Below are 26,939 nucleotides of genomic sequence, written 5' to 3' on the forward strand. Positions count from 1 at the left end.
AGGCCCTAATCTATGGATTTCACATGACTGGGAATACAGATATACATCTGTTGGTAACAGATACCTTTTAAAAAATTGGCCTCACAATGGGCCTCAGGATCTCGTCACGGTATTTCTGTGCATTCAAATTGCCATCGATGAAATTCAATTGTGTTCATTGTCCGTGGCTTATGCCTGCCCATACCATAACCCCACTGCCACCATGGGGCACTCTGTTCACAATGTTGATATCAGCAAATAGCTCACCCACACGACGCCATACACGTGGTCTGCGGTTGTGAGGCCAGTTGGACGTACTGCCAAATTCTCTAAAACGACGTTGGAAGCGGTTTATGGTAGAGAAATTAACATTCAATTATCTGCAACAGCTCTAGTGGACATTCATGCAGTCAGCATGCCAATTGCACGCTCCCTCAAAACTTGAGACATCTGTGGCAATGTGTTGAGACAAAACTGCACATTTTAGAGTGGCCTTTTATTGTCCCCAGCACAAGGGGCACCTGTGTAATAATGATCATGTCACGAGTTGCAAAGCCAGAACCCAGAAGCAGACCAGGACAAGGTAAGTTGAAACGAAGGTGAGTGTTTATTTACAAATTCAAGAGTGATGCTGAATAATCCAGGGAACAGAGCGGGCGGCGTTGATTAGTTGTTGGGGGTGCAGTGGTTGATCCCATCATGGGTCGGCAGCCGCCGACCACCAGGCAGAGGTTGGATGAAGGTTCCGGACGGGTGACTGCAGATGGAACAAAACGGAGGTAAGGAAACAACAAACCAACAAGGTGCAAAAACAACAAAACTAACGCTAGGCTCTAAGACTGATACTCTGGTAAACCTACTGTTCATGGCTAACGATCCGGCAGGGAATGGATGTTAGGCCAGAGCCTAAGAAGGGTGATGATCAGGACCAGGTGTGCAGATTGCTGATGGGATGCAGGTGCGGAAATCAAGAGAGCTCCCCGGAGCGTTCCAGAACCCTCGGGAAACTGGAGATCACGAGCAGAAAAAACTAGTCCACAGACAGGACCCGACTCAGACTGCCGGGATCGTTACAGATCAAGCTGTTTAATCAGCTTCTTGATATGCCACACCTCTCAGGTGGATATCTTGGCAAAGGATAATTGCTCACTAACAGGGATATAAACACATTTGTGCACAACATTTGAGAGAAATAAGCTTTTTGTGCGTATGGAACATTTCTGGGATCTTTTATTTCAGCTCATAAAATATGGGACCAACACTTTACATGTTGCATTTTATATTTTTGTTCAGCGTAGCTCATCTTGAGATAGGCTATTGCCAAGAGGAGCACATCGGCCATCACCGTGAGTAGTAGCCTATGGCTTCGTCTTCATCATTAGGAGAGTCAGTGTGCCACTTGAAACTGTATTTTGTATCCTACTGTAACCTATGATATATAAAGTATACACACATACAGTGCCTTCAGAAAGTATTTACACCCCTTTACCTTTTCCACATTTTGTTGTGTTACAGATTTTGTATAACTGATCTATACACAATACCCCATAATGTCAAAGTGGAATTTTTGAAGTTAATAATACAATTTAAAAACAGAAATGTCTTGAGTCAATAAATATTCAACCCCTTTGTTATGGCAAGTGTAAATCAATTCAGGAGTAAAAATGTGCTTAACAAATCACATAATAAGTTGCATGGACTCATTCCGTGTTCAAAAATAGTGGTTAACATGATTTTTTAATGACTACCCCATCTCTGTACCCCACACATACAATTATCTGTAAGGTCCCTCAATCGATGAGTGAATTTTAAGCACAAATTCAACCGAAAAGATCAGGGAGGATTTTCAATGCCTTGCAAAGAAGGGCACCAATTGGAAGGTAAAAACAGACGCTTAATATCCCTTTGAGCAAAGTGAATTAATTATTCATTCTTAATTAGGCTTTGGATGGTGTATCAATACACCTAGTCACTACAAAGATACAGGCGTCCTTCCTAACTCAGTTACCGGAGAGGCAGGAAACTGCTCAGGGATTTCACCATGAGGCCAATGGTGATTTTAAAACAGTTACAGAGTTTAATAGTTGTGATATGAGAAAACTGAGGATGGATCAACATGTGAAGAATCTCAATTATAAAATATATTTTTATTTGTTTAACACTTTTTTGGTTACTACATGATTCCATATGTGTTATTTCATAGTTATGATGTCTTCACTATTATTCTACAATGTAGAAAACAGTCAAAATAAAGAAAAACCCTTGAATGAGTAGGTGTTCTAAAACGTTTGACCTCTAGTGTATATACAGTATCTCCTCCTAATATTGTACAATCTGTGTGTTGCTTCATTGGCCTGGGCTATTGTTTGTTTGTTTGACCAGATTGATCTCAGTTTGTCAGTGACAGAGTAACCACTCATTCGGTCATTTGTGTGGTATTCCAAAAGATTCAGCTAATGTCTTCTGTCATGTATATGATGTAGAATTGTATTAAATGCGTTTTTAAAAGGCAAAAAAATATAATCTGACCCAGCTAACAAATGTTCCCCATATGCGTCCAAAAAACGCCATTGCTCAACTGTAGCCTGTGCCACGGTGCAAATACATTTCATTATGGCTTTATTATAAAGGGGCTTTTTCTTCAACAGTATATTTGTGTATATTAAAAGGTGTACGAACATCAGTGTTCCAAAAAATGTCATATTTTGGTCACCATAGATCTCCATATTAAAATTAGCATTTTAAGGGATTAAGTGATGAGCATAAAAAATACAAATGTAAGCAACTGAAGTTAGACCTCTCTGCATGTTATAAAGTTGAAATGGTATGTTTCGCATAAAAGCAGTAGGAGGAGTATCTCTGGGAATAATAATAATAACTAGATGGTAATTTTCCATTTCGAAAAATTGTTTGACTTGCTTCAGCTCTTTAAAAGTATTTTTGTGGCAGTGGATAGGAGAGCTTGAACATGTGAAAGTTGGTTTGGTGTCTTTAGCTTGAACGGTTCAATAGTTACTGTTGGTGGGTTATTTTATGCTAATTTATGCACATTTGGTCAAAGTGGTCAAAGTAGTTGATTTGTGTCATAAGTTACATTGTTTACAGTGAATAAAATGGAATTTTGGGAGTGATGTCACAATCGGAACTTTAGAATGCTGAGGAAATCCCATGAAAGTGGATGGAGGATTAAAAAGTATATATACAGCGTCCTATGTACATAAGTGTACATTATAAAGGGCCATATCTTTTCAAATAAAACAATGGCCAGTTTGGGTCGCAGTTGTATGCAGGTTTTTGTGGTCATTAGTTTTGTGGTTGTGGTCAGTAGTTGTGGTCAGTAGTTACCTTGGCTGCCTCACCCTCATCATAATTTTTGCCTACGCTGCCACATATGCTCCTTTGTTTCTGTGAGTATCAATAGCAATGGCTCTGTTTGGGCTGCTCAATGATGAGACGAGAGAGCTGTTAGCTGACAATAGCTAGCTACTTTTTGTCACTCTAAACTCCGAAAAACAGCTTTTACTTTTTATTGGTAGAAGATATTTCTGTTAAGATTTCATACTCTCCAAGTTGTCTGACTCGTTGGAGGAGTGGTCAAAACGGAAGTTGTTTGGAAAGAGTTTGGGGAAAATGTGTTAATTGTCACGATCGTTGAGAGACAGGTCAGACCAAGGTGCAGCGTGGTATGCGTACATGTTCATTGAGACGAATAAACACTTGACAAAATAACAAAACAATGACAACGTGAAGTCCTATGGGCTATACACACACAACAAGCCTAACAGGAACACAAACAAGATCCCACAACTAAGGTAGGCAACCAGGCTACCTAAGTATGATCCCCAATCAGAGACAACGAGCGACAGCTGCCTCTGATTGGGAATCACACCCGGCCAAACATAGAAATATCAACCTAGATCTACAACATAGAAAAACAATAACATAGAACTCAACAGAAACTCACACCCTGACCCAACCAACAAGAGTTCTCTAGATCAGGGCGTGGCAGTACCCCCCCCCCCCCAAAGGTGCGTACTCCGGCCGCACCAACCTGACTCATTAGGGGAGGGTCCGGGTGGGCATTCAGCCTCGGAGGCGGCTCCGGCTCCGGGCGTGACTCCCTCTCTGCCTCCCCGTTGCACCCCTGGTCTGGTCTGGACCTCGGCGCGATGCTTCCTCTCTCCTTCCTCCCACGATGCACCAAGCCCTGTCTGGACCCTGGTGTGGGAGACCCCGAACCTGGAGAGGCTCCGGAGTGGATCCACTGACCGGAGCTGAACTGGACCCCGGTGGAGCGGACTGCCCTGGATCCGGAGTGGAGCCGCTGACCGGAGCTGTACTGGACCCCGGTGGAGCGGACTGCCCTGGCTCCGGTGTGGAGCCGCTGACCGGAGCTGGACTGGGAACACGCACCACTGGTCTGGTGCGAGGAGCAGGCACGGGCCGTGCCGGACTGGATACACGCACCACTGGTTTGGTGCGGGGAGCAGGTACGGGCCGTACCGGACTGGATACGCGCACCACTGGTTTGGTGTGAGGAGCTGGCACAGGTCGTACCGGGCTGTGGAGGCGAACTGGAGGTCTGGAGCGTAGAGCTGACACAACCCGTCCTGGCTGGATGCCCACTTTCGCACGACACGTGCGGGGCGCTGGCACAGGACACACTGGGCTGTGAACGCGCACTGACGACACAGTGCGTAGGACTGGCGCAGGATATACTGGACCGTGGAGGCGCACTGGAGACCAGGAGCGTTGAGCCGGCACAACCCGTCCTTGCTGGATGCCCACTTTCGCACGACACGTGTGGGGCACTGGCACAGGACGCACTGGGCTGTGAATGCGCACTGGCGACACAGTGCGTATCTCTGCATACCTTGGTTCCTCAATGAACACAAGCTCCTTTTGTTGCCTGACCAGCTCTTCTCTCCGTGCCTCCACTACTTCCTTCTCCCTATGGGCCTCCTGCAGCACCTCCTCTTGAAGGGAGCTCTCCTGCTCTATTCTTGCTATCAGCCCCCGTAATGTGGTGGCCTCCTCTTTTAAACTGTAGATCCGCAGGTCTTGGAGAACCTCTAAAATAGCGGCCTCCTCCTCTACAGTCAGCCCTTTCATGGCCTCCTGCTGCCTCGTCGTCCACCCCGTGTACCCCCCCCCCCAAAAAAAATATCGGGCTTTCTTCGTGACCGAGTCCTTTTAAGTCGCCGTTTCTCCTCCCTTGCTGCCTCTGTCTGCTCCCAAGGAAGGCGATCCATCCCAGCCTGGAGCTCTTCCCATGTCCATGATCCCTTACCGTTTAATATCTCCTCCCAAGTCCATGATTTCTGCTCCTCCTGGGCACGCTGCTTGGTCCTTGTTTGGTGGGATCTTCTGTCACGATCGTTGAGAGACGGGTCAGACCAAGGTGCAGCGTGGTATGCGTACATGTTTATTGAGACGAATAAACACTTGACAAAATAACAAAACAACGAAAATGTGAAGTCCTATGGGCTATACACACAACAAGCCTAACAGGAACACAAACAAGATCCCACAACTAAGGTAGGCAACCTGGCTACCTAAGTATGATCCCCAATCAGAGACAACGAGCGACAGCTGCCTCTGATTGGGAATCACACCCGGCCAAACATAGAAATATCAACCTAGATCTACAACATAGAAATACAATAACATAGAACTCAACAGAAACTCACACCCTGACCCAACCAACAAGAGTTTTCTAGATCAGGGCGTGACATTAATGCAGTTACTAAAACAGCTGTATTGTTATATCAATAGAATATAGATGTCATACCCTCTAACTTGTTGGGGAAGTTGTAAAAATGTCAGGTGTTTATAAAAAGTTACAGAAAATATTGAAGGGTTACTAAAACAGCTTTCACTTTTTATCGGAATTGTTCAAACGCCAGATTTGAATAGCAGAGAAGTGGACGAAGATTTCAGACGCTTCAACTTTGTGTCTAAGTTGCTGCAAAGTGGTCAAAGTAGCTGATTTGTGTCAAAAGTTGCATTGTTGCATTTACAGTGAATGGAATGTTGTAAGTGATGATGTCACTATGGGGCCTTTTAGAATCTTGAGGAAATGTCATGAAAGTGAATGAACAGATATCAAAAAGTTGTATTCAAGCACACTATTCCAGACCGATCTGTTTTGAATGACTTTTCTAGCTTAAATGGTGTAGGAGGAGTAGCATTCCAAATAATAATAAGAAAAATAAGTATGACAAAGATTTAGAATGGGACGTTTGCTTCGCAAGTCCCATTAATAACTAAGTCAGAAATCATTCTTACAACATCTACAGTGTGGCTGCTGTCGCAAGCCACACTAATAATAAGTAATTGAAGTATGACCGATAACAGTAGTATGTTGCTTCGCAATCACACTACGTGCAGTATGTAAGACCTGTATGCATGTTGATACTGAGATATGAGGGCGACCCACTGCTATTACACAACGTTAGACCTAAGCATTGAGGCCTGTACTGAAAGCTGCTCAGCGGGGAGTGGGCTGTCAGACACAGCTGCTGGGTATCAGGGCTCACTGCTGTCTGTTCTGTCCCTTCCACCATCGCTACAAGAAGCCAGGCTGCCTACCAGGGAGTTTGGGTTTGGATGAGTGAAGAAAATATCAATGCTGGAGAAAGGTGCATCTTGAAAGCATTGACCAGCTCAGAAAATTGGACATAGTATTGACGCATAGGCCTATCCGTGTTGTAGGTAAGCACAACTTCTTATCCAAAGATTGCATGATTATGATTGGTGAAGGTGTAAGACAGGTAATACTATGCTTTCCCGTCAATACAGGCTTATACGATTTTAAGCAGTGTTTTTAGAACTATGTTGATTTAGTCTAACACTCCAGTGATTAACATCTGATTTAGTTCAGAATGTTGTTTTTGTTGTTTACAAGACAATAAATACCACCTTGTTGCATAAAGGAACTGGAGAGATAATAGGCCTTGCCTATAACAACGTTTGCGTTACAGTGAACATTTTAAAGATGATATTCAAAATATATGATGGCGTGTATTATTCAATCTTATAACAGCTGCTGTATATCTTTTGGCCAAACAAATACTGTATACAAAGTCCCTCCTCCTATTCCATCTGGTTCGTTCCATTTGATTTCAATAACTTTTTGACCACACCCCTTTTGATTTCCAAAAAACTTTCTATACATATTTGCCTATGGTAGAAGTGGTCAGAAAGTTCGTTTTTGGACCTGAATGCCAAAACATTTAGGAGATAGATGTGCTCAAAGTTGACCCGTTTTGCATACCCAACCTTACCATGAGTCATCCATGTCTTCATCACTGGAAAAGATAAATGGTTGAGTTTGATATAATTTAAAAGCGTACAAAGAGTGTTGTCAAAATATTTTATAATTTCTTGAAAAAATTTGTTTTATTAAAGATGTGGACATTTTTTTACCTTCAACGTCAATGATCTGAAAACGGGTCAACTCCAATATAATTTTTTCTGTGCATATGTTGTAGTTTAGACCCTATTTTACATCATATGAGGTGTTTGTATTGTGCCCACCATCGGTTGAGACATAGCATACTCTTGAATACAGGGTGGGTGTCATTTTAACAATATAAATATAATTCATAGAATGGACATATCCCGTCAGACCACTGCAATTTAGCTGATACATCATTGTAATTTCATTTAAATCTTGACTTCCAAAAACTACCACATAGATGGCCGCAGGTCAACCCACCGTTGAATGTCAACTTAAATGGGAAGTATATTCTATTATCTATATTTCTATGATTCCATGGAAGATTACAGTATAATTTCAAACAGATATTCCCATTCAAGTCAACATTTTCAGATGTGTGAATCTCCAACCATCTTTGTGCTACCATGTTAAAGTAGACATTTCAAATGTATTCAAATGTTTGTACATTTATCAGCTAAAACATGACACCCACCCTGTATTCAAGAGCATGTTGTGTCTTAACCGATGGTGGGCACAATACAAACACCTAAAATAGGGTCTCGTGTCACTCTGTTACCATGGAATTGTCATGTTTCCTCTCTGTAGGAAACATGACAATGTCACAGATTCATTGTTCAATTGAAAGTTGTATCAGCTTCATATCCACAAACGTCTGTAATGATGCATGTTTACGTAATTAAGAATGACTATACAATCTTGAGACTCAGAAGCATAATTTGCTCTTTAGCCACCATGCTTTTAGCTGCTTTTAGCCATTAGGGCTATACCATTTTTCTTAGCCTCTGGGGCTATTAGCCTTTGCATTTTCACATAACTATCTATACCCCGAAAAGCTCTGTATTAAAACTTTTACTTCGACCAGATCCTGGAAGTCAAGTCTACTTTTTTACCTTTACAAAGTCAACTTGCAACTGCAAATTACTGTCTTCAGTGTGCTGTCAAGAAGTGGGATTCATTCAACTCTACAATAGAGGTACAGTTGAAGTCGGAAGTTTACATACACCTTAGCCAAATACATTTAAACTCAGTTTTTCACAATTCCTGACATTTAATCCTAGTAAAAATTCCCTGTCTTAGGTCAGTTAGAATCACCACTTTATTTTAAGAATGTGAAATGTCAGAATAATAGTAGAGAGAATGATTTATTTCAGCTTTTATTTCTTTCATCACATTCCCAGTGGGTCAGAAGTTTACATACACTCAATTAGTATTTGGTAGCATTGCCTTTCAATTGTTTAACTTGGGTCAAACATTTCGGGTAGCCTTCCACAAGCTTCCCACAATAAGTTGGGTGAATTTTGGCCCATTCCTCCTGACAGAGCTGGTGTAACTGAGTCAGGTTTGTAGGCCTCCTTGCTCGCACACGCTTTTTCAGTTCTGCCTACAAATTTTCGATAGGATTGAGGTCAGGACTTTGTGATGGCCACTCTAATACCTTGACTTTGTTGTCCTTAAGCCATTTTGCCACAACTTTGGAAGTATGGTTGGGGTCATTGTCCATTTGGAAGACGCATTTGCGACCTAGCTTTAACTTCCTGACTGATGTCTTGAGATGTTGCCCCGTGTAGCTCAGTTGGTAGAGCATGGTGCATGCAACGCCAGGGTTGTGGGTTCAATTCCCACAGGGGGCCAGTATGAAAAAAATAAAAATAAAATGTATGCATTCTGGATAAGAGCGTCTGCTAAATGACTAAAATGTTGCTTTAATATATCCACATCTTTTTTCCTCATGATGCCATCTATTTTGTGAAGTGCACCAGTCCCTCCTGCAGCAAAGCACCCCCACAGCATGACGCTGCCACCCCCGTGCTTCACGGTTGGGATGGTGTTCTTCGGCTTGCAAGCAATCCCCTTTTTCCTCCAAACATAACGATGGTCATTATGGCCAAACAGTTCTATTTTTGTTTCATCAGACCAGTGGACATGTCTCCAAAAAGTACGATCTTTGTCCCCATTTGCAGTTGCAAACCATAGTCTGGCTTTATTATGGCGGTTTTGGAGCAGTGACTTCTTCCATGCTGAGCGGCCTTTCAGGTTATGTCGATATAGGACTTGTTTTACTGTGGATATAGATACTTTTGTACCTGTTTCCACCAGCATCTTCACAGGGTCCTTTGTTGTTGTTCTGGGATTGATTTGCACTTTTCGCACCAAAGTACGTTCATCTCTAGGAGACAGAACTCGTCTCCTTCCTGAGCGGTATGACGGCTGCATGGTCCCATGGTGTTTATACTTGCGTACTATTGTTTGTACAGATGAACGTGGTACCTTCAGGCATTTGGAAATTGCTCCCAAGGATGAACCAGACTTGTGGAGGTCTACAATTATTTTTAAATTAGCCTATCAGAAGCTTCTAAAGCCATGAAATCATTTTCTGGAATTTTCCAAGCTGTTTAAAGGCACAGTCAACTTATAGTATGTAAACTTCTGACCCACTGGAATTGTGATACAGTGAATTATAAGTGAAATATTCTGTCTGTAAACAATTGTTGGAAAAATTACTCTACAAAGTAGAGGTCCTAACCGACTTGCCAAAATTATAGTTTGTTAACAAGAAATTTGTGGAGTGGTTGAAAAACGAGTTTTAATGACTCCAACCTAAGTGTAAGTAAACTTCCGACTTCAACTGTAAGTGGTTTACTTATGATCAAGATGCAAGTCTTTAATTAGTGGCAAACACTTGCTCAGTTCCTGTTTTTATTCGCTGCTTCTGACATCTCCCTGGCAACCTCAGCCAAGCTGTATTCTATCTATAGTCGTCCTATAGTAACCTTTGTCGTCTCTGTGCAAGCATTGTTTTGGGGTTCAAGCTTATGTAGCATAGTAGATGTCAAAGTCTTATTTTAGATCTGTAAATCATCAATTCTACAGTAGTTAAATCAGGTAGAACGATCAAATCGAGTCATTTGTGTTCTTTCTCAAACACAAACAACAAACCTACGTCACACAAACCCTCACTATGTTACGTTAGTGGCAGCCTAGTAGCCATGTCTCACAAATTATTACCCTTTTCACATTGTGCTGACCTCAACCAAACTGTGCTGACTTGGATATTTTCTTTTCTCATTGGGCTTGTTCGACATTGCCGCCGACAGTGCAGGCGACTGGCAACTGACTGATCTACAAAAAACATTGTATTATAAATAACTACTCGTTATTATTTGTAGGTCAGTCAGTCACAATTTACCCTTGATACATTATGGTTTTGATCCTCTTGAACACGGCCATTGTCTTTATCTGTAACTGTATTTATAAAGCCCTTTTTACATCAGCTGATGTTACAAAGTGCTATACAGAAAGCCAGCCTAAAACCCCAAACAGCAAGCAATGCAGATGTAGAAGCACGGTGGCTAGGAAAAACTCCCTAGAAAGGCAGGAACCTAGGAAGAAACCTAGAGAGGAACCAGGCTCTGAGGGGTGGCCAGTCCTCTTCTGGCTGTCCTGGGTGGAGATTATAAGAGCACAAGGCCATTTAAGGCCAGATTGTTCTTCAAGATGATCAAATGTTCATAGATGACCAGCAGGGTCAAATAATAATCATAGTGGTTGTAGAGGGTGCAACAGGTCAGTACCTGTAAATGTCAGTTGGCTTTTCATAGCTGAGCATTCAGAGGTCGAGACAGCAGGTGCGGTAGAGAGAGAAAGAGTCGAAAACAGCAGGTCCGGGACAAGGTAGCACGTCCGGTGAACAGGTCAGTGTTCCCTAGCTGCAGGCAGAACAGTTGAAACTGGAGCAACAGCACGACCAGGTGGACTGGGGACAGTCAGGAGTCATCAGGCCTGGTAGTCCTGATCCTAGGGCTCAGGTCCTCCGGGAGGGGAGGGAGAGAGGGAGAGAGAGAGAGAATCAGAGGAAGCATACTTAAATTCACACAGGACACCAGATAAGACAGGAGAATTACACCAGATATAACAGACTGACCCTAGCCCCCCGGCACATAGACTATTGCAGCATAGATACTGGAGGCTGAGACAGGGGGGAGGGGGGGGTCGGGAGACACTGTGGCCCCGTCCGACGATACCCCCGGACTGGGCCAACCAGGCAGGATATAACCCCACCCACTTTGCCAAAGCACAGCCCAAACACCACTAGAGGGATATCAACAGACCACCAACTTACTACCCTGAGAAAAAGCTTGGTATAGCCCACAAAGATCTCCTCCACCGCACGAGCCAGAGGGGGCGCAAAACCGGACAGGAAGATCGTGTCTGTTACTCAACCCACTCAGGTGACGCACCCCTCCTAGGGACAGCATGGAAGAGCACTAGTAAGCCAGTGACTCAGCCCCCGTAATAGGGTCAGAAGCAGAGAATCCCAGGGGAGAGAGGCGAGCTGGCCAGGCTACACTATCTAGCTACTTCCATCTCCTTACTGCGGCAAGCAGGAGCTAAAGGACACTGTGCCCCATGTTGTGTTGCCTGCTTGCAGCGCAAACTCTCCCCATTGAGCAGTGTAGACTGTATCACGGTAACATCCAGATGGTTACTACCATTACAGGTTATTTATTGTGTAGGCTGCTGTCCTACTCTAAATAAAACCAAGTGGGATGGATTAAATTGGAGATGGTGACTAAATCCAGATGGTGACCAATACTATAAGTTATTTCGCCCATCGAAATAAACATCACTTTCTTTTACTAGCGCCATGCTGCTGTTGCCAGCTAGCCATCATAAACTAGCTGTGAAGGGCTCATCAGCATCACTGGATCAGGCCGACTGACTGAACCGAAGCCATTTGTCTCCACACTCGACTCTCAGCTGTGCGACATACTTCATCAATTTGGGCACCAGGCATGTCCATATAGCCGCTCCCTCTTTGAAATGGCGTTACTTAGGTTCTTTCATGTGTTGACATTACAGCAGGCGTGGTGGTGAGCGTAGAAGGCTACCATCCTAGCAGCACCATGAGCCTGGATGAGGATGCACGGTGGCTGGAGTGGGTCACCAAGCAGTTTGAGAGCATCGCGGGTGATGACAAAGAAATTGACCTGGAAGAGTTCAAAACGGCCCTCAAGGTCAAGGAGGTGAGTTAGGGGTCAAGGGTCAACTCATTTGTAGGTCATTGTCCTAATACTTTTTTGGGGAGGTTGTATGTATTTTGTTGGTAGTTCTTTTGTGACAAGTAAGGTCAAATAGGGCTGGGGTAGGATGGTAGGGGGTACAGTGCAATAACATCAAATACATGAAATTTCACATACAGACCCCCCAAAAATGTATTCTCAATGTCTGACTTTCACTTACTCTAAATGATTGTGCTTTATGGATTGTGTACGGTATGTGAGTTTTACTTACTTTGTCCATAGAAGTCAGTGCTGTGTGATTCTGTGTGTGTTTGTGCAGTCTTTCTTTGCGGAGCGGTTCTTTGCGCTGTTTGACTCTGACGGCAGCAAAACCATCAGTCTGGACGAGCTGCTGAAGGCTCTGGACCTGCTGATCCACGGCAGCGAGACAGACAAGCTCCGCTTCCTCTTCCAGGTCTATGACGTCGATGGTATGTGTTTAGCCTAGTGCCAGATCTGTTTGTGCTGTCTTGACAATTACCAATGACCAGGAGTTGGCAAGACAACACACATAGATCTGTGACCAGGCTTGTAAGTGTTACTTGTGAAGACAAAATGTGTGCATTATCCACTATTAAAACACACAGTGAAATAAATCATCCACACCTTTTTTTGGTATACTATATAAACCGCTGTATGAGAATGGTCAGTGAAACCTTCATGCATTGTCTCACCTTTAGGACATGCAGTTTATTTCGTCCAACTTAGCTGCCTGTGTTTTTATCGAAATGTATTGATAAATCTTTCATCACCTTGCAACAGACTCTTTATTATTGATGATGATTTCTCTTGGCCTGCAGGCAGTGGCTCGATTGACCCAGACGAGCTGCGCACGGTGCTCAAGTCGTGCCTGCGCGAGAGCGCCATCTCCCTGCCAGAGGAGAAGCTGGACGACCTGACCCTGGCTCTGTTCGAGTCGGCCGACAAGGACAACAGCGGGTCCATCACTTTCGAGGAGCTCAAGGCCGAGCTGGAGAACTTCCCTGAGGTCATGGAGAACCTCACCATCAGGTCTCAAGGCACAGCTTTTTTTTCAGCTAACATGTTTTCACATGGGGCCAGTTTCCCAGACACAGATGAAGCCCAGCCCTGGACTAAAATGTTTAGGGCTAGGCTTAATTTTTGTCAGGGAAACAGGCCCAGAATGTATCAAACATGCAAAATATAAGGAAGGCTCACATGTCCATACACACATAAGATTTTCCCTGTGACATTTTATGTAGTCCAGTGTCTGTCCTCCAACTCTGTATCTCAGCACATAGCCAATATGTCCCCAGATAATTAGCTTTACTGCAGAGGAAGTGGTCTCTGCCAGCACATTTTGTCCCCTCTCTCGCCGCCATGACTCCTCTCACTCCCACTGAGCTCTGGGCCCAAATTCAAAAAGCGTCTCAGAATGCTAATCTAGGATGAGATTGCTCATGTCCATATAATCATACTTATTATGATCTTAGAGGCTAAAACTGATCCTAGATCAGCACTCCTATTCTGAAACTCTGTAAATGATGGCCCTGCTCTCCGTTTCCTCCACCCCCTAGTGCTGCCAACTGGCTGAAGCCTCCAGGCCTGGAGCAGAAGAAGGGGCGGCATACGCCGCGCTACCTGACGCCGGCATACTGGCACAACAACAGCCGAAAGCTCCTCTTCCTGTGCGCCTACACTTGCCTCAACCTGCTGCTGTTCATCACCGCCATGCTGAAGAACGCAGAGGGGGGATTCTGGTACATGGTGGCCAAGGGCTGTGGCCAGTGCCTCAACTTTAACTGTACCTTTGTCATGGTGAGGGAGTTAGTGGGGAAGGAAGTGGGGGAGGGAGGGAGGGGGTGAATGTGGTTTGGTGGATAGTGATGAAGAGATATTCAGCAACTCTCAGTAAGGACAATGGATGTTTGCTTCATAAATCAATATTTTAAACCATGAGGGTATTGATGTTTAGAGGTAGACATGGACATGCAGCTGTGACATTTCCCTTAGTAACACTAGACTTTCTTCATTGATTGTGTCTGTCTGTGTGTGTATGTGTGTGTGTGTGTGTGTGTGTGTGTGTGTGTGTGTGTGTGTGTGTGCATGAGTATGTGTGTATGTGCATATCTGTGTCCATATGTGTGTGTTTACATGTGAATGTGTGTAGGTGCTGATGCTGCGGCGCTGTTTGACCTGGCTGCGGGCCACTTGGGTTGTGAGGGTGCTGCCTCTGGACCAGAACATCCTGCTGCATCAGATGGTGGGCTACGCCATTGTCACCTTCTCCACCATGCACACCACCGCCCACTTCATGAACTTTGGTACGCAGGCACCCACACGCTCTAAACCACAAACACTCACATGTTATAAACCTTCTATCTCCCAGATGCAATTAACCAGTCCAAAAATGATTTTTAAGCCTTGAAACAATTGTTTCATGAGCTGAAAGAAAAGATCCCAGAAATGTTCCATAGGAAACAAAAAGCTTATTTCTCTAAAATGTTGTGCACATATTTGCTAACATCCCTCTTAGTGAGCTGATAAAACTGTCGTTTTGCACAACTGAATAATTTCTGCACAAACTGTCAGAGTTTGTGCAGAAAGTGTACTCTTCACGGATGAATCCCGGTTTCAACTGTACAGTACCAGGCAGATGGCAGACAGCGTGTATGGCGTTGTGTGGGCGAGCAGTTTGCTAATGTCAACGTTGTGAACAGAGTGCCCCATGGTGGCGGTGGGGTTATGGTATGGGCAGGCATAAGCTACGGACAACAAACACAATTGCATTTTATCGATGGCAATTTCAATGCACAGAGATACCGTGGCGAGATCCTGAGGCCCATTGTCGTGCCATTCATTCGCCTCTATCACCTCATGTTTCAGCATGATAATGCACGGCCCCATGTCGCAAGGATCTGTACACAATTCCTGGAAGCTGAAAATGTCCTAGTTCTTCCATAGCCTGCATACTCACCAGACATGTCACCCATTGAGGATGTTTGGGACACTCTGGATCAACATGTACGACGGCGTGTTCCAGTTTCCGCCAATATCCATCAACTTCGCACAGCCATTGAAGAGGAGTGGGACAACATTCCACAGGCCACAATCAACAGCCTGATCAAACCTGTGCGAAGCATGAGGAAAATGGTGGTCACACCAGATACTGACTGGTTTTCTGATCCATGCTACTACTTTTTTTTTTAAGGTATCTTTGACCAACAGATGCATATCTGCATTCCCTGTCGTGAAATCCATAGATTACGGCCTAATACATTTATTTCAATTGACTGATTTCCTTAAATGAACTGTAACTCAGTAAAATCTTTGAAGTTGTTGCATGTTGCATTTATATTTTGGTTCAGTGTAGTATATATTTTGGCTATAATTAGAATGCCAAATTTTGCCCCATAGTTGCGCACGCGTCGGTTTTGTTGCTTAACAACCAACCCATTTATTGGTTTCAATTGAATGTTTTGGTATTTGCATCCCTGAATGTTGTCTCTAGACTGGAGGAAATGCTGGTACATCAGAGGAGGCTGGTGGGACGAGCTATAGGAGGACGGGCTCATTGTAATGGCTGGAATGGAATAAATGGAACAGCCATATGTTTGATACTGTTGCATGTATTCCATTCCAGCCATTACAATGAGCCCATCCATCTATAGCTCCTCCCACCAGCTTCCTCTGTGGTACACATAACGGCATGTTTATGTTTAGACTGACCCAGCCCTTGGTCTAAGGTGGTGCTGTATTGTGACAGCTTTCAACTGATCAATCACATTTATTTCTAAACCATTTTTTTTTTACATTAGCAGTTGTCACAAAGTGTTTTACAGTAACCTGGTCTGATGCTATGTTTCCTCCTTCAGTCCACCTAACTCAGAACAGCAGCTACAGCCTGTGGGAGTACCTTTTCACTACTCGGCCAGGGATTGGCTGGGTGTGGGGCTCTGCATCCGTCACCGGCATGGTGCTACAGATCATGATCTGTCTAATGGTGGTCTGCTCCAGCACCTTCGTCCGGCGCAGCGGCCATTTTGAGGTACAGTTGACAATCTAGCTAGTCATTTAGCAGGCGCTCATTTACAAAGTTTCAAGTTTTATTCGTCTTATGTATGGGATACACATGGTATACACCAGGGTTCCCCAACTGGCGGCCCATTTTATTTGGACTAAAAACACCAGGAAATCAGTTCCAAGTTATAAACATTTTGGGAATCTGTTCCCAAGTATTCCCACGCATACGAGAGACACGTGATCATATACATACAGTGCATTCGGAAAGTTTTCAGACCACTTGACTTTTTCCACATTTTGTTACGTTATATCCTTATTCTAAAATGGATGAAATAGTTTTTTTCCTCATCAATCTACACACAATACCCCATAATGACAAAGCAAAAAACGTTTTTAAATTTTTTTGCAAATATATAAAAAACGGAAATGTCACATTTACATAAGTATTCAGACCATTTACTCAGTAATTTGTTAAAGCACCTTTGGCAGCGATTACAGCCTTGAGTCTTCTTGGGTATGACGCTACAAGCTTGGCACATCTGTATTTGGGGAGTTTCTCCCATTCTCCTCTGCAGATCCTCTCAAGCTTTGTCAGGTTGGATGGGGAGCGTCGCTGCACAGCAATTTTCAGGTCTCTCCAGAGATGTTTGATCGTGTTCAAGTCTGGGCTCTGGCTGGGCCACTCAAGGACATTCAGAGACTTGTCCCAAAGCCACTCCTGCATTGTCTTGGCTGTGTGCTTAGGGTTATTGTCCTGTTGGAAGGTGAACCTTCACCCCAGTCTGAGGTTCTGAGCGCTCTGGAGCAGGTTTTCATCAAGGATCTCTCTGTACTTTGCTCCGTTCATCTTTCCCTCAATCCTGACTAGTCTCCCAGTCCCTGCCGCTGAAAAACATCCCCGCAGCATGATTCTTTCACCACCATGTTTCACCGTAGGGATGGTGCCAGGTTTCTCATGGTCTGAGAGTCTTTAGGTGCCTTTTGGCAAACTCCAAGCGGGCTATCATGTGCCTTTTACTGAGGAGTTGCTTCCGTCTGGCCACTCTACCATAAAGGCCTGATTGGTGGAGTGCTGCAGAGATGGTTGTCCTTCTGGAAGTTTCTTCCATCTCCACAGAGGAACTCTGGAGCTCTGTCAGAGTCACCATCGGGTTCTTGGTCACCTCCCTGACCAAGGCCCTTCTCCCCAGATTGCTCAGTTTGGCCAGGCGGCCAGCTCTAGGAAGAGTCTTGGTGGTTCCAAACTTATTCCATTAAAGAATGATGGAGGCCACTGTGTTCATTGGGACCTTCAATGCTGCAAAAAAAATGTGGTACCCTTCCCCAAATCTGTGCCTCGACACAATCCTGTCTCGGAGCTCTACGGACAATTCCTTCAACCTCATGGCTTGGTTTTTGCTTTGACATGCACTGTCGACTGTGGGACCTTATATAGACAGGTGTGTGCCTTTCCAAATCATGTCCAATCAAATGAATTTACCACAGGTGGACTCCATTCAAGTTGTAGAAACATCTCAAGGATGATCAATGGAAACAGGATGCACCTGAGCTAAATTTCGAGTCTCATAGCAAAGGGTCTGAATAGTTATGTAAATAAGGTATTTCTGTTTTTTATTTGTAATAAATTAGCAAACATTTCTAAAAACCGTTTTTGCTTTGTCATTATTTGGGTGTAGCTCTCTCTATCGCTACACCCAAATACTCCAATGTATTTTTATTTTGTTGTGTTGTTTCCCCAGGTGTTCTACTGGTCCCACCTGTCCTATGTGTGGGTGTGGGTTCTGCTGGTGGTGCACTGTGCCAACTTCTGGAAGTGGTTTGTGGTGCCTGGTGTGATCTTCCTGCTGGAGAAACTAGTGGGCGTCGCTGTGTCTCACATGGGAGGCCTCTACATCGTGGAGGTCAACCTGCTGCCATCTAAGGTGCCCATCTGGATGTTATACCAATAGTGGTCACTTTTCTTAAAGAGGACACTTATTCACTTTTGCGTTTTTCAATATTTAGCTATTGTGTTATGCCACCTGCTCAACACGTAATGAAGTTTGACTAGACCTCTGCTATAGGAATATTAGATTATAATATGATACATCTTATCCCAACCTACCAACCCTACTATAGGTGAGAAAAGTCAACTAGCATTGTGCAGTTTGGACAGAGTTTAGCTGGCTCTGTTAGCCTAGTAGTTAATGTCTTCATTTTTGTTCAAAGCCCAGTTTTGTTTACCCCTAGAGAGTGTTGAAAAATGTCTGTTACTTGCAGGTGACCCATCTGGTAATCAAGCGGCCCCAGTTTTTCCACTTCAAACCAGGGGATTATATTTACATCAACATTCCAGACATCGCTAAGTATGAGTGGCATCCTTTCACCATCAGCAGTGCCCCAGAGCAGCCAGGTTTTTATGTTTTATTTCACCTTTTAGCAGGGAGTCCCATTTGAGACCAATACAACATAATACAAATATACAAGATTACAAAACATACTTAAGAGAAACAATCACAATCATCACAGCAAAGAGGTACCTAATCAACCATTTGAATTGCCCGAGAGGCACCAGTACATCTAGTTGGAGGGAACTCTGTAGATTGTTCCATACAGGACATGGGGTGCAAAGACACCAAAAGCAGATGTACCTAACTGTGGGGATCTCCAGAGTTAAACATCCCTGAAACCGAGTATGGTAACTCATACGTCTAAATGTTGTTAATGATTTTATGTATGGTGGAAGTTTTTGTAAGAGAGCTTTATAAATAAAAAGAGAGCATTGAATCAATCTACGTGACTTCAAAGAGGGCCAGCCTACTTTCTGGTAAAGACTGCAGTGATGTGTACTGAACCTGTCGCCTGTAATAAAGCGCAGTGCGCTATGATAAACTGCGTCCAATAGCTTCAATATAGTGGCAGATGCATTCATAAAGACATAGGTACACTCAAATTGTCTAAAAAATGTGTTACATCCAGTTCCCAACTCTCTCTAAACTAGAATATAATACAGAATACAACTTTATTGTCTAGAACGGAAATGTGTCTTCTGCCGTTCCCAACGCCCCCTACACACACACACGTTGAACGCCACAGCGTCAGCGGATGGAGAGCAATTGTGGGGGGGTTAAGTGCCTTGCTCAAGCACAATGACAAATGGTACATGGGATCAGAGACCAGAGACCAGCAGCTTTCCATCTGCCAGTTCTGTTCCATTCCCATTTTTGTGTTGCCCAGCCCAGGGCTTGAACCAGCAAACTTCCAGCTGCTGGTCTGCCTCTCTAACCTCTAGGCTACTGCTGCCCCCAAATTAAACTAAACTTAGAAACACATAACCACGGTCCAGTTGCAGCTTTGCACCACCATGATAATTTCCATAGAACTCAATGGAGTGTGTTCCTCTTCTGGGAAAGTACTCTGTGGTTGCACATCCCTTTCTGAATATATACTCTATGCTTGCACATCCCTTTCTGAAAAGATACTCTTTGGTTGCATATCCGCTCCATGGGCCAGTGGACCAATCGTCTGTATGAGTACTTCAGGCAGCCGGACAGCCAGGTGGTCAGCACCAAGAGACTGAGCGCCAGCCTGAGGGACAGACGGCACCAGAGGAGGGCCCAGGTTCTCTGCCTTCTCTTTCGCCCACTACTTAATTCTATCTGTTAGCAATACAAAACAATTCTACTTACACAAAGTCAATACAATACAATTAAGTAGAACCCTGAAATATGGGAGTGGGCTAAATCGTTAGATTTTCTTGCAGGAGGAGCTGTTTAAATGTGCGAACTGCAACGGGACGGTGGCCTCCAACGAGGACGATGCCATCGAGCTGACACTGTATCGACAAAACGGGTGTAGACCAGGGCCAGGACCATGCCCAGGACCAGGGCCACAGGGGCCCAACCCAGACCAGCAGAACCAAGCAGAGAGAGGGGAAGGCCCCCCGCTCAGAGAGGTATGATCTGGGCCCCTGATAAGAAGACAATATGAATAGAATAAAGATATTTATCATACAAAAGAGCCTAAACTCCAAGTGATGTTTCAAATGTTTACTCAGCGAAGATGTACAGCTGAATACATACATTCAATACAGTGCAGTGTCCACTTATACCCTTAGCTCTCACCCCCTCCCTTCCACCAAGATGTACAATACTTTTCCATCACCCAGGATTTCTCCATGCTCCTACGTCCATATCACAGGACTTCTTATCAGTCAGGAGAAGCCTTGAGTTATTGGGAGTACACATTCCTACAGTCCACTGCAATCCACCAAATAATTACACTTATCATACACAAAGAGCTTGAACCTAACACTACTTTCAATCTCTGAGGATGTATAAAAACAATATATTCATACTAAGAGGATATAATGATATAAAACAGTAAAGATATAAAACAGTAATTTGCAATCTTTCACTCCTATTCATAAAGCATCTCAGGGCAGGAGTTCTGATCTAGGATCAGTTCTGCCTTTTAGATCATAATGAATAATATGATATTTACAGGAGGGGACCTGATCCTAGATCAGCACTCCTACTCTGAGATGCTTTAAGAATACGGGCCCAGGTCCCCCATGTCCACATCATTTTATTTATTTTGATCTAAAAGGCAAAACTGATCCAATATCAGCACTTTTACACCAAGACACTTTGGGAATATGGGCCCTGGTCTGACAGTACAGGGGTTGGCTCACTGGGTCACTGTTGTAATGCATTATGATAACCTCTTATTACTTATTATAACTGATGATGAATCTGTTTTTCCTCCCGACCAACATAGATCACAGCCAAGCTTAGTGAAAACCACAGGTTCTGCAACGTCAAAGTGAGTTTGACTTCAACCTGCTTCTGTACCATGTAATTGTTGATACTGTACATAACATATTACTAGCCGTATTAGAAGACATTATAAAGGCTTATAACAAGTTATGAAGCATTATACCTGCAGGCTTTAAGTAAAGTGTACCATCAAGGTGATATTTGTCATTCTCTTATTAGCTATCTAAACATTCACATTTGGTTTGAATATACTCAGAATGCCTATAAGTATCTGTATCTCTGTCTGTCAGTGCTTCGTGGATGGGCCATATGGGACTCCTACCAGACAGATCTTTGCCTCTGAACACGCTGTGTTAATCGGTGCTGGTATTGGGATCACACCTTTCGCCTCCATCTTACAGAGCATCATGTACCAGTAAGGCATGGGTACAAGACTAAAGAGAACGCTAGATCGCTCAGGAACAGAAACACAGAGAATTTAGAAGCACTAACCGTCTTACAGTATACACTAAATGAAATACCCAAGTGACCCAAGCTATAGTGCAAGCTATAATCCTACAATTATGATTATGGCGCCAATATCTACTTTTGTTGAAGCTTAGCCCAATACTATGGTTATTAATAACTTTTAAAAATCCCACATACCCGCATATTCTGCTGTAAGTCAATTTCCTAACAACTTTGGATGGTGTGGCAATAAAGGTTGAGTCTTGAATTTTTACTTCTGATTTCTATTTCAGCTATCGCATGAGGAAACAGAACTGCCCCAACTGCAGCTACTCATGGTGTGAGAACATCAAGGACAGTGAGATGAAACTGAGGAAGGTAAGACCCACTGCAGATGACAGAAGCTTGTACTTGTTAGCCTGGTCCCAGATCTGTTAGTGCATTCTTGCATACTCCTGTGGTCAAGTAGACAAGACAGCATCAACAGATCTGGGACCAGCCTAAGAAATTATTAGTTATAGTAAACGTTTGTTAAACGCTCTGTTTGTGGTCCTCCTACAGGTTGACTTTATCTGGATCAACAGAGACCAGAAATCATTTGAGTGGTTCGTGAGCCTCCTGACCAAACTGGAGATGGATCAGGCTGATGAAGAGCCAGAGGGTAAGTGAGAGAAGGGAGGAATGAAAGGTACAGAGATGGAGGGAGGAGAAAGAGAGGAAGAGTGAGATGTTCTGTAAGAGAAACACCACTGGGTGTTAAATCAAATAAAATGTTATTTGTCACATGCGCCGAATACAACAGGTGTAGACATTACAGTGAAATGCTTACTTACAAGCCCATAACCAACAATGCAGTTTTAAGAAAAATAAGTGTTAAGTAAAAAATTGATAAGTAAAAAATTAAAATTAAAAATAATTAAAGAGCAGCAGTAAAATAACAGTAGCGAGGCTATATACAGGGGATACCTGTGCAGAGTCAATGTGCGGGGGCACAGGTTAGTCGAGGTAATTGAGGTAATATGTACATGTAGGTAGAGTTGAAGTTACAATGCAAATAGTCTGGGTAGCCATTTGATTAGCTGTTCAGGAGTCTTATGGCTTGGGGGTAGAAGCTGTTAAGAAGCCTTTTGGACCTAGACTTGGCGCTCCGGTACCGCTTGCCGTGCGGTAGCAGAGAGAACAGTCTATGACTAGGGTGGCTGGAGTCTTTGACAATTTCTAGGGCTTTCCTCTGACACCGCCTGGTATAGAGGTCCTGGATGGAAGGAAGCTTGGCCCCAGTGATGTACTGGGCCATACGCACTACCCTCTGTAGTGCCTTGCGGTCGGAGGCCGAGCAGTTGCCATACCAGGCAGTGATCCAACTTTTTTCAGTGATCCAACTTTTTGAGGATCTGAGGACGCATGCCAAATCTTTTCAGTCTCCTGAGTGGGAATAGGCTTTACCGTGCCCTCTTCATGACTGTCTTGGTGTGTTTGGACCATGACAGTTTGTTGGTGATGTGGACACCAAGGAACTTGAAGCTCTCAACCTGCTCCACTACAGCCCCGTCGATGAGAATGGGGGCGTGCCTGGTCCTCTTCTTTTTCCTGTAGTCCACAATAATCTCCTTTGTCTTGATCACGTTGAAGGAGAGGTTGTTATCCTGGCACCACACGGCCAGGTCTCTGACCTCCTCCCTATAGGATGTCTCATCGTTGTCGGTGATCAGGCCTACCACTGTTGTGTCGTCTGCAAACTTAATGATGGTATTGGAGTCGTGCCTGGCCATGCAGTCATGGGTGAACAGGGAGTACAGGAGGGGACTGAGCACGCACCCCTGAGGGGCCCCCGTGTTGAGGATCAGCGTGGCAGATGTGTTGTTACCTACCCTTACCACCTGGGGGCGGCCCGTCAGGAAGTCCAGGATCCAGTTGCAGAGGGAGGTGTTTAGTCCCAGGGTCCTTAGCTTAGTGATGAGCTTTGAGGGCACTATGGTGTTGAACACTGAGCAGTAGTCAATGAATAGCATTCTCACGTAGGTGTTCCTTTTGTCCAGGTGGGAAAGGGCAGTGTGGAGTGCAATAGAGATTGCATCATCTGTGGATCTGTTGGGGCGGTGTGCAAATTGGAGTGGGGTCTAGGGTTTCTGGGATAATGGTGTTAATGTGAGCCATGACCAGCCTTTCAAAGCACTTCATGGCTACAGACGTGAGTGCTACGGATCGGTAGTCATTTAGGCAGGTTACATTAGTGTTCTTGGGCACAGGGACTATGGTGGTCTGCTTGAAACATGTTGTTATTACAGACACAGTCAGGGACAGGTTGAAAATGTCAGTGAAGACACTTGCCAGTTGGTCAGCGCATGCTTGGAGTACACATCCTGGTAATCCGTCTGTCTGGCCCTGTGGCCTTGTGAATGTTGACCTGCTTAAAAGTCTTACTCACATCGGCTACAGAGAGCTTGATCACAGATCAAACATCTGGTAGGCTTGTGTCACTGGGCAGCTCGCGTCTGTGCTTCCCTTTGTAGTCTGTAATAGTTTTCAAGCCCTGCCACATCCGACGAGCGTCAGAGCCGGTGTACTACGATTCAGTCTTAGTCCTGTATTGACGCTTTGCCTTTTTGGTGGTTCGTCGGAGGGCATAGCGGGATTTCTTATAAGCGTCCGGGTTAGATTCCCGCTCCTTGAAAGCGGCAGCTCTACCCTTTAGCTCAGTGCGGATGTTGCCTGTAATCCATGGCTTCTGGTTGGGGTACGTACGTGCGGTCACTGTGGGGACGACGTCATCAATGCACTTATTGATGAAGCCAGTGACTGATGTGGTGCACTCCTCAATGCTATCGGAAGAATCCCAGAACATATTCCAGTCTGTGTTAGCAAAACAGTCCTGTAGCTTAGCATCTGTGTCATCTGATCACTTCCTTATTAACCGAGTCACTGGTGCTTCCTGCTTTAGTTTTTGCTTATAAGCAGGAATCAGGAGGATAGAGTTATGGTCAGATTTGCCAAATGGAGGGCGAGGGAGAGCTTTGTACGTGTCTCTATGTGTGGAGTAAAGGTGGTTTAGAGTTTTTTTCCCCTCTGGTTGCACATTTAACATGCTGGTAGAAATTAGGTAGAACAGATTTAAGTTTCCCTGCATTAAAGTCCCTGGCCACTAGGAGCGCTGCCTCTGGCTGAGCTTTTTCCTGTTTACGTATGGCCTTATACAGCTCATTGAGTGCAATCTTAGTGAATGCATCGGTTTGTGGTGGTAAATAGACAGCTCCGAAAAATATAGATGAAAACTCTTGGTATATAGTGTGGTCTACAGCTTATCATGAGATACTCTACCTCAGGCGAGCAAAACCTCGAGACTTCCTTATTATTAGATTTTATGCACCAGCTGTTGTTTACAAATATACACAGACCGCCACCCCTTATCTTACCGGAGTCAGCCGTTCTATCCTGCCGATGTAGCGTATATTTTAAATGCAGTTTAAATCAAGTTTGATTTTTGAACCCTCAGGCCGCTTCTTGGAGATGCACATGTACATGACCTCTGCCCTCAGCAAGAATGACATGAAGGCCATCGGCTTGCAGATGGCGCTAGACCTTCTGGCCAAGAAGGAAAAGAGGGATTCCATCACTGGTCTTCGCACTCGCACACAGCCAGGGAGGCCAGAGTGGGGGAAGGTATGGATGTCAAACTATATCTCTGCATATATCTGTACCTGTCCATTATAAAGCTCATAGCACATTTTTCAGCTAATCTTGAAGAGAGATGCACCATTTCTAAAATCGGTATGGGATGTCTCTGCTTTATTTCGTTGTTGGCTATAAGGGCCCTGAGTTTTTCCTGGTCAGGTTATGTGGTCAGGAAAAACCTGCGATTGATTAGTTGTGATTCAGTGACATGCATGTTTGTGGGTCCTGTCCAACCACAGTACATTGAAAATGTCTTCTTCTTTCACACGTATCAACCGCAGGTGTTCCAGAAAGTGGCAGAGGAGAAGAAAGGAAAGGTTCATGTATTCTACTGTGGAGCACCTGCACTGGCTAAACTCATCAAGGCCCAGTGTGAGCACTTTGGATTCAACTTCTACAAGGAGAACTTTTGAGGGCTGTCCAACGTTTTTCCTGACTGACACCAGCATCCTCAACTAAATCCATACACCTATGTGCTGATCTATGTCAACAGTTTCTATACCATACACGCTGGTTGTCCACAAGCACTGTCTCGTGCTGAATCTGCACTATGTCTTTACCCACCAAAGTGTGTGAAACCGACATCAGTGTGCTGCTAACAGCTTCGCTTCCTCCACTGTCCCTGTCCCCTTACTGGGCACGACCAGTGGTCCTCTGATCGCAAACACACCGCCCTCCTTGATAACGTACCAACTAGTTGTGCTATAAAAGAGGATCTGATTCGATAGCACCATTGACGTGCCTGCCCTTAATGCTTGCCTTGGTCAAGAAGTATAATGCGTGCCTTTATACTGTATATTCTATCACATTTAGTATTCAAATGGATCTACCTTGCTTTAAACCAAAACATATTCCAAAGCACAAATAATAAATGCCAGACATTGTGACAGAGATTGAAATTAGGTTTACGTCATAGACTTACATAATTAATGGTTTATGTACCCCTTAACTATGTGTTGTTGCCAATGGATCCGATGTATTTGAAGTTTCTGCTCAAATCTTCATGGAAGGTTATTATGATAAATAATACAGCACCTTGGTGGAAGTGTTATATGGGTAATAAAGGGTTATATGGATAATGAAGGGTTATATGGGTAACCCTAAGTAATGTAGTGATTGTTCTGCATCCTGGGTAAGACCAGAAGGTGACCATTATTATAGGAAATATAGAACATATCAACCTTCAGTTACAATTTTATAAAACGTATAACCATTCATTGTAATGTAACTACAGTGCCTTCAGAAAGTATTCACACCTCTTGACTTTTTCCACGTTTTCTTGTGTTACAGCCTGAATTTAAAATAGATTAAATTGAGATTTTCTTGTCACTGGCCTACACACAATACCCCATAAGGTTTTTTGAAAAAAAAAAATATGTATTAAAAATGAAAAGCTGAAATGTCTTGAGTCAATAAGTATTCAACCCCTTTGTTTTGGCAAGCCTAAATAAGTTCAGGTGTAAAATTGAGCTTAACAAGTCACATAATAAATTGAATGGACTCACTCTGTGTGAAATAATAGTATTGAACATGATTTTTGAATGATTAACTCATCTCTGTACCCCACACATACAATTA

The 26,939-nt window shown here is 44.0% G+C and overlaps 1 protein-coding gene across 1 annotated transcript; it reads left to right on the forward strand.

Annotated features, from left to right (window-relative positions):
- The first annotated feature begins 6,574 nt into the window (after positions 1 to 6,574).
- On the forward strand, positions 6,575 to 26,645 carry nox5 (NADPH oxidase, EF-hand calcium binding domain 5). Its single transcript, XM_041836630.1, has 17 exons — positions 6,575 to 6,693; positions 12,302 to 12,465; positions 12,782 to 12,932; positions 13,302 to 13,512; positions 14,040 to 14,280; positions 14,633 to 14,786; positions 16,338 to 16,510; positions 18,225 to 18,407; positions 18,745 to 18,877; positions 19,943 to 20,085; positions 20,228 to 20,419; positions 21,244 to 21,288; positions 21,533 to 21,657; positions 21,983 to 22,067; positions 22,251 to 22,350; positions 25,183 to 25,349; positions 25,643 to 26,645. The coding sequence occupies exons 2-17, from the start codon at positions 12,346 to 12,348 to the stop codon at positions 25,772 to 25,774; spliced, it is 2,355 nt and encodes a 784-aa protein (XP_041692564.1). The 5' UTR covers positions 6,575 to 6,693; positions 12,302 to 12,345; the 3' UTR covers positions 25,775 to 26,645.
- Positions 26,646 to 26,939: the final 294 nt, after the last annotated feature.

The sequence above is a fragment of the Coregonus clupeaformis genome, chromosome 19, assembly GCF_020615455.1.
Source record: "Coregonus clupeaformis isolate EN_2021a chromosome 19, ASM2061545v1, whole genome shotgun sequence".
NCBI lineage: Eukaryota > Metazoa > Chordata > Actinopteri > Salmoniformes > Salmonidae > Coregonus > Coregonus clupeaformis.

Coding starts and splice junctions, on each gene's coding strand:
- nox5 (XM_041836630.1), top strand. CDS start 12,346: ATGAGCCTGGATGAGGATGCACGGTGGCTGGAGTGGGTCACCAAGCAG. Junction 13,513..14,039: donor ATGGAGAACCTCACCATCAG/GTCTCAAGGCAC, acceptor TCCACCCCCTAG/TGCTGCCAACTGGCTGAAGC. Junction 21,289..21,532: donor ACAGGTTCTGCAACGTCAAA/GTGAGTTTGACT, acceptor TCTGTCTGTCAG/TGCTTCGTGGATGGGCCATA.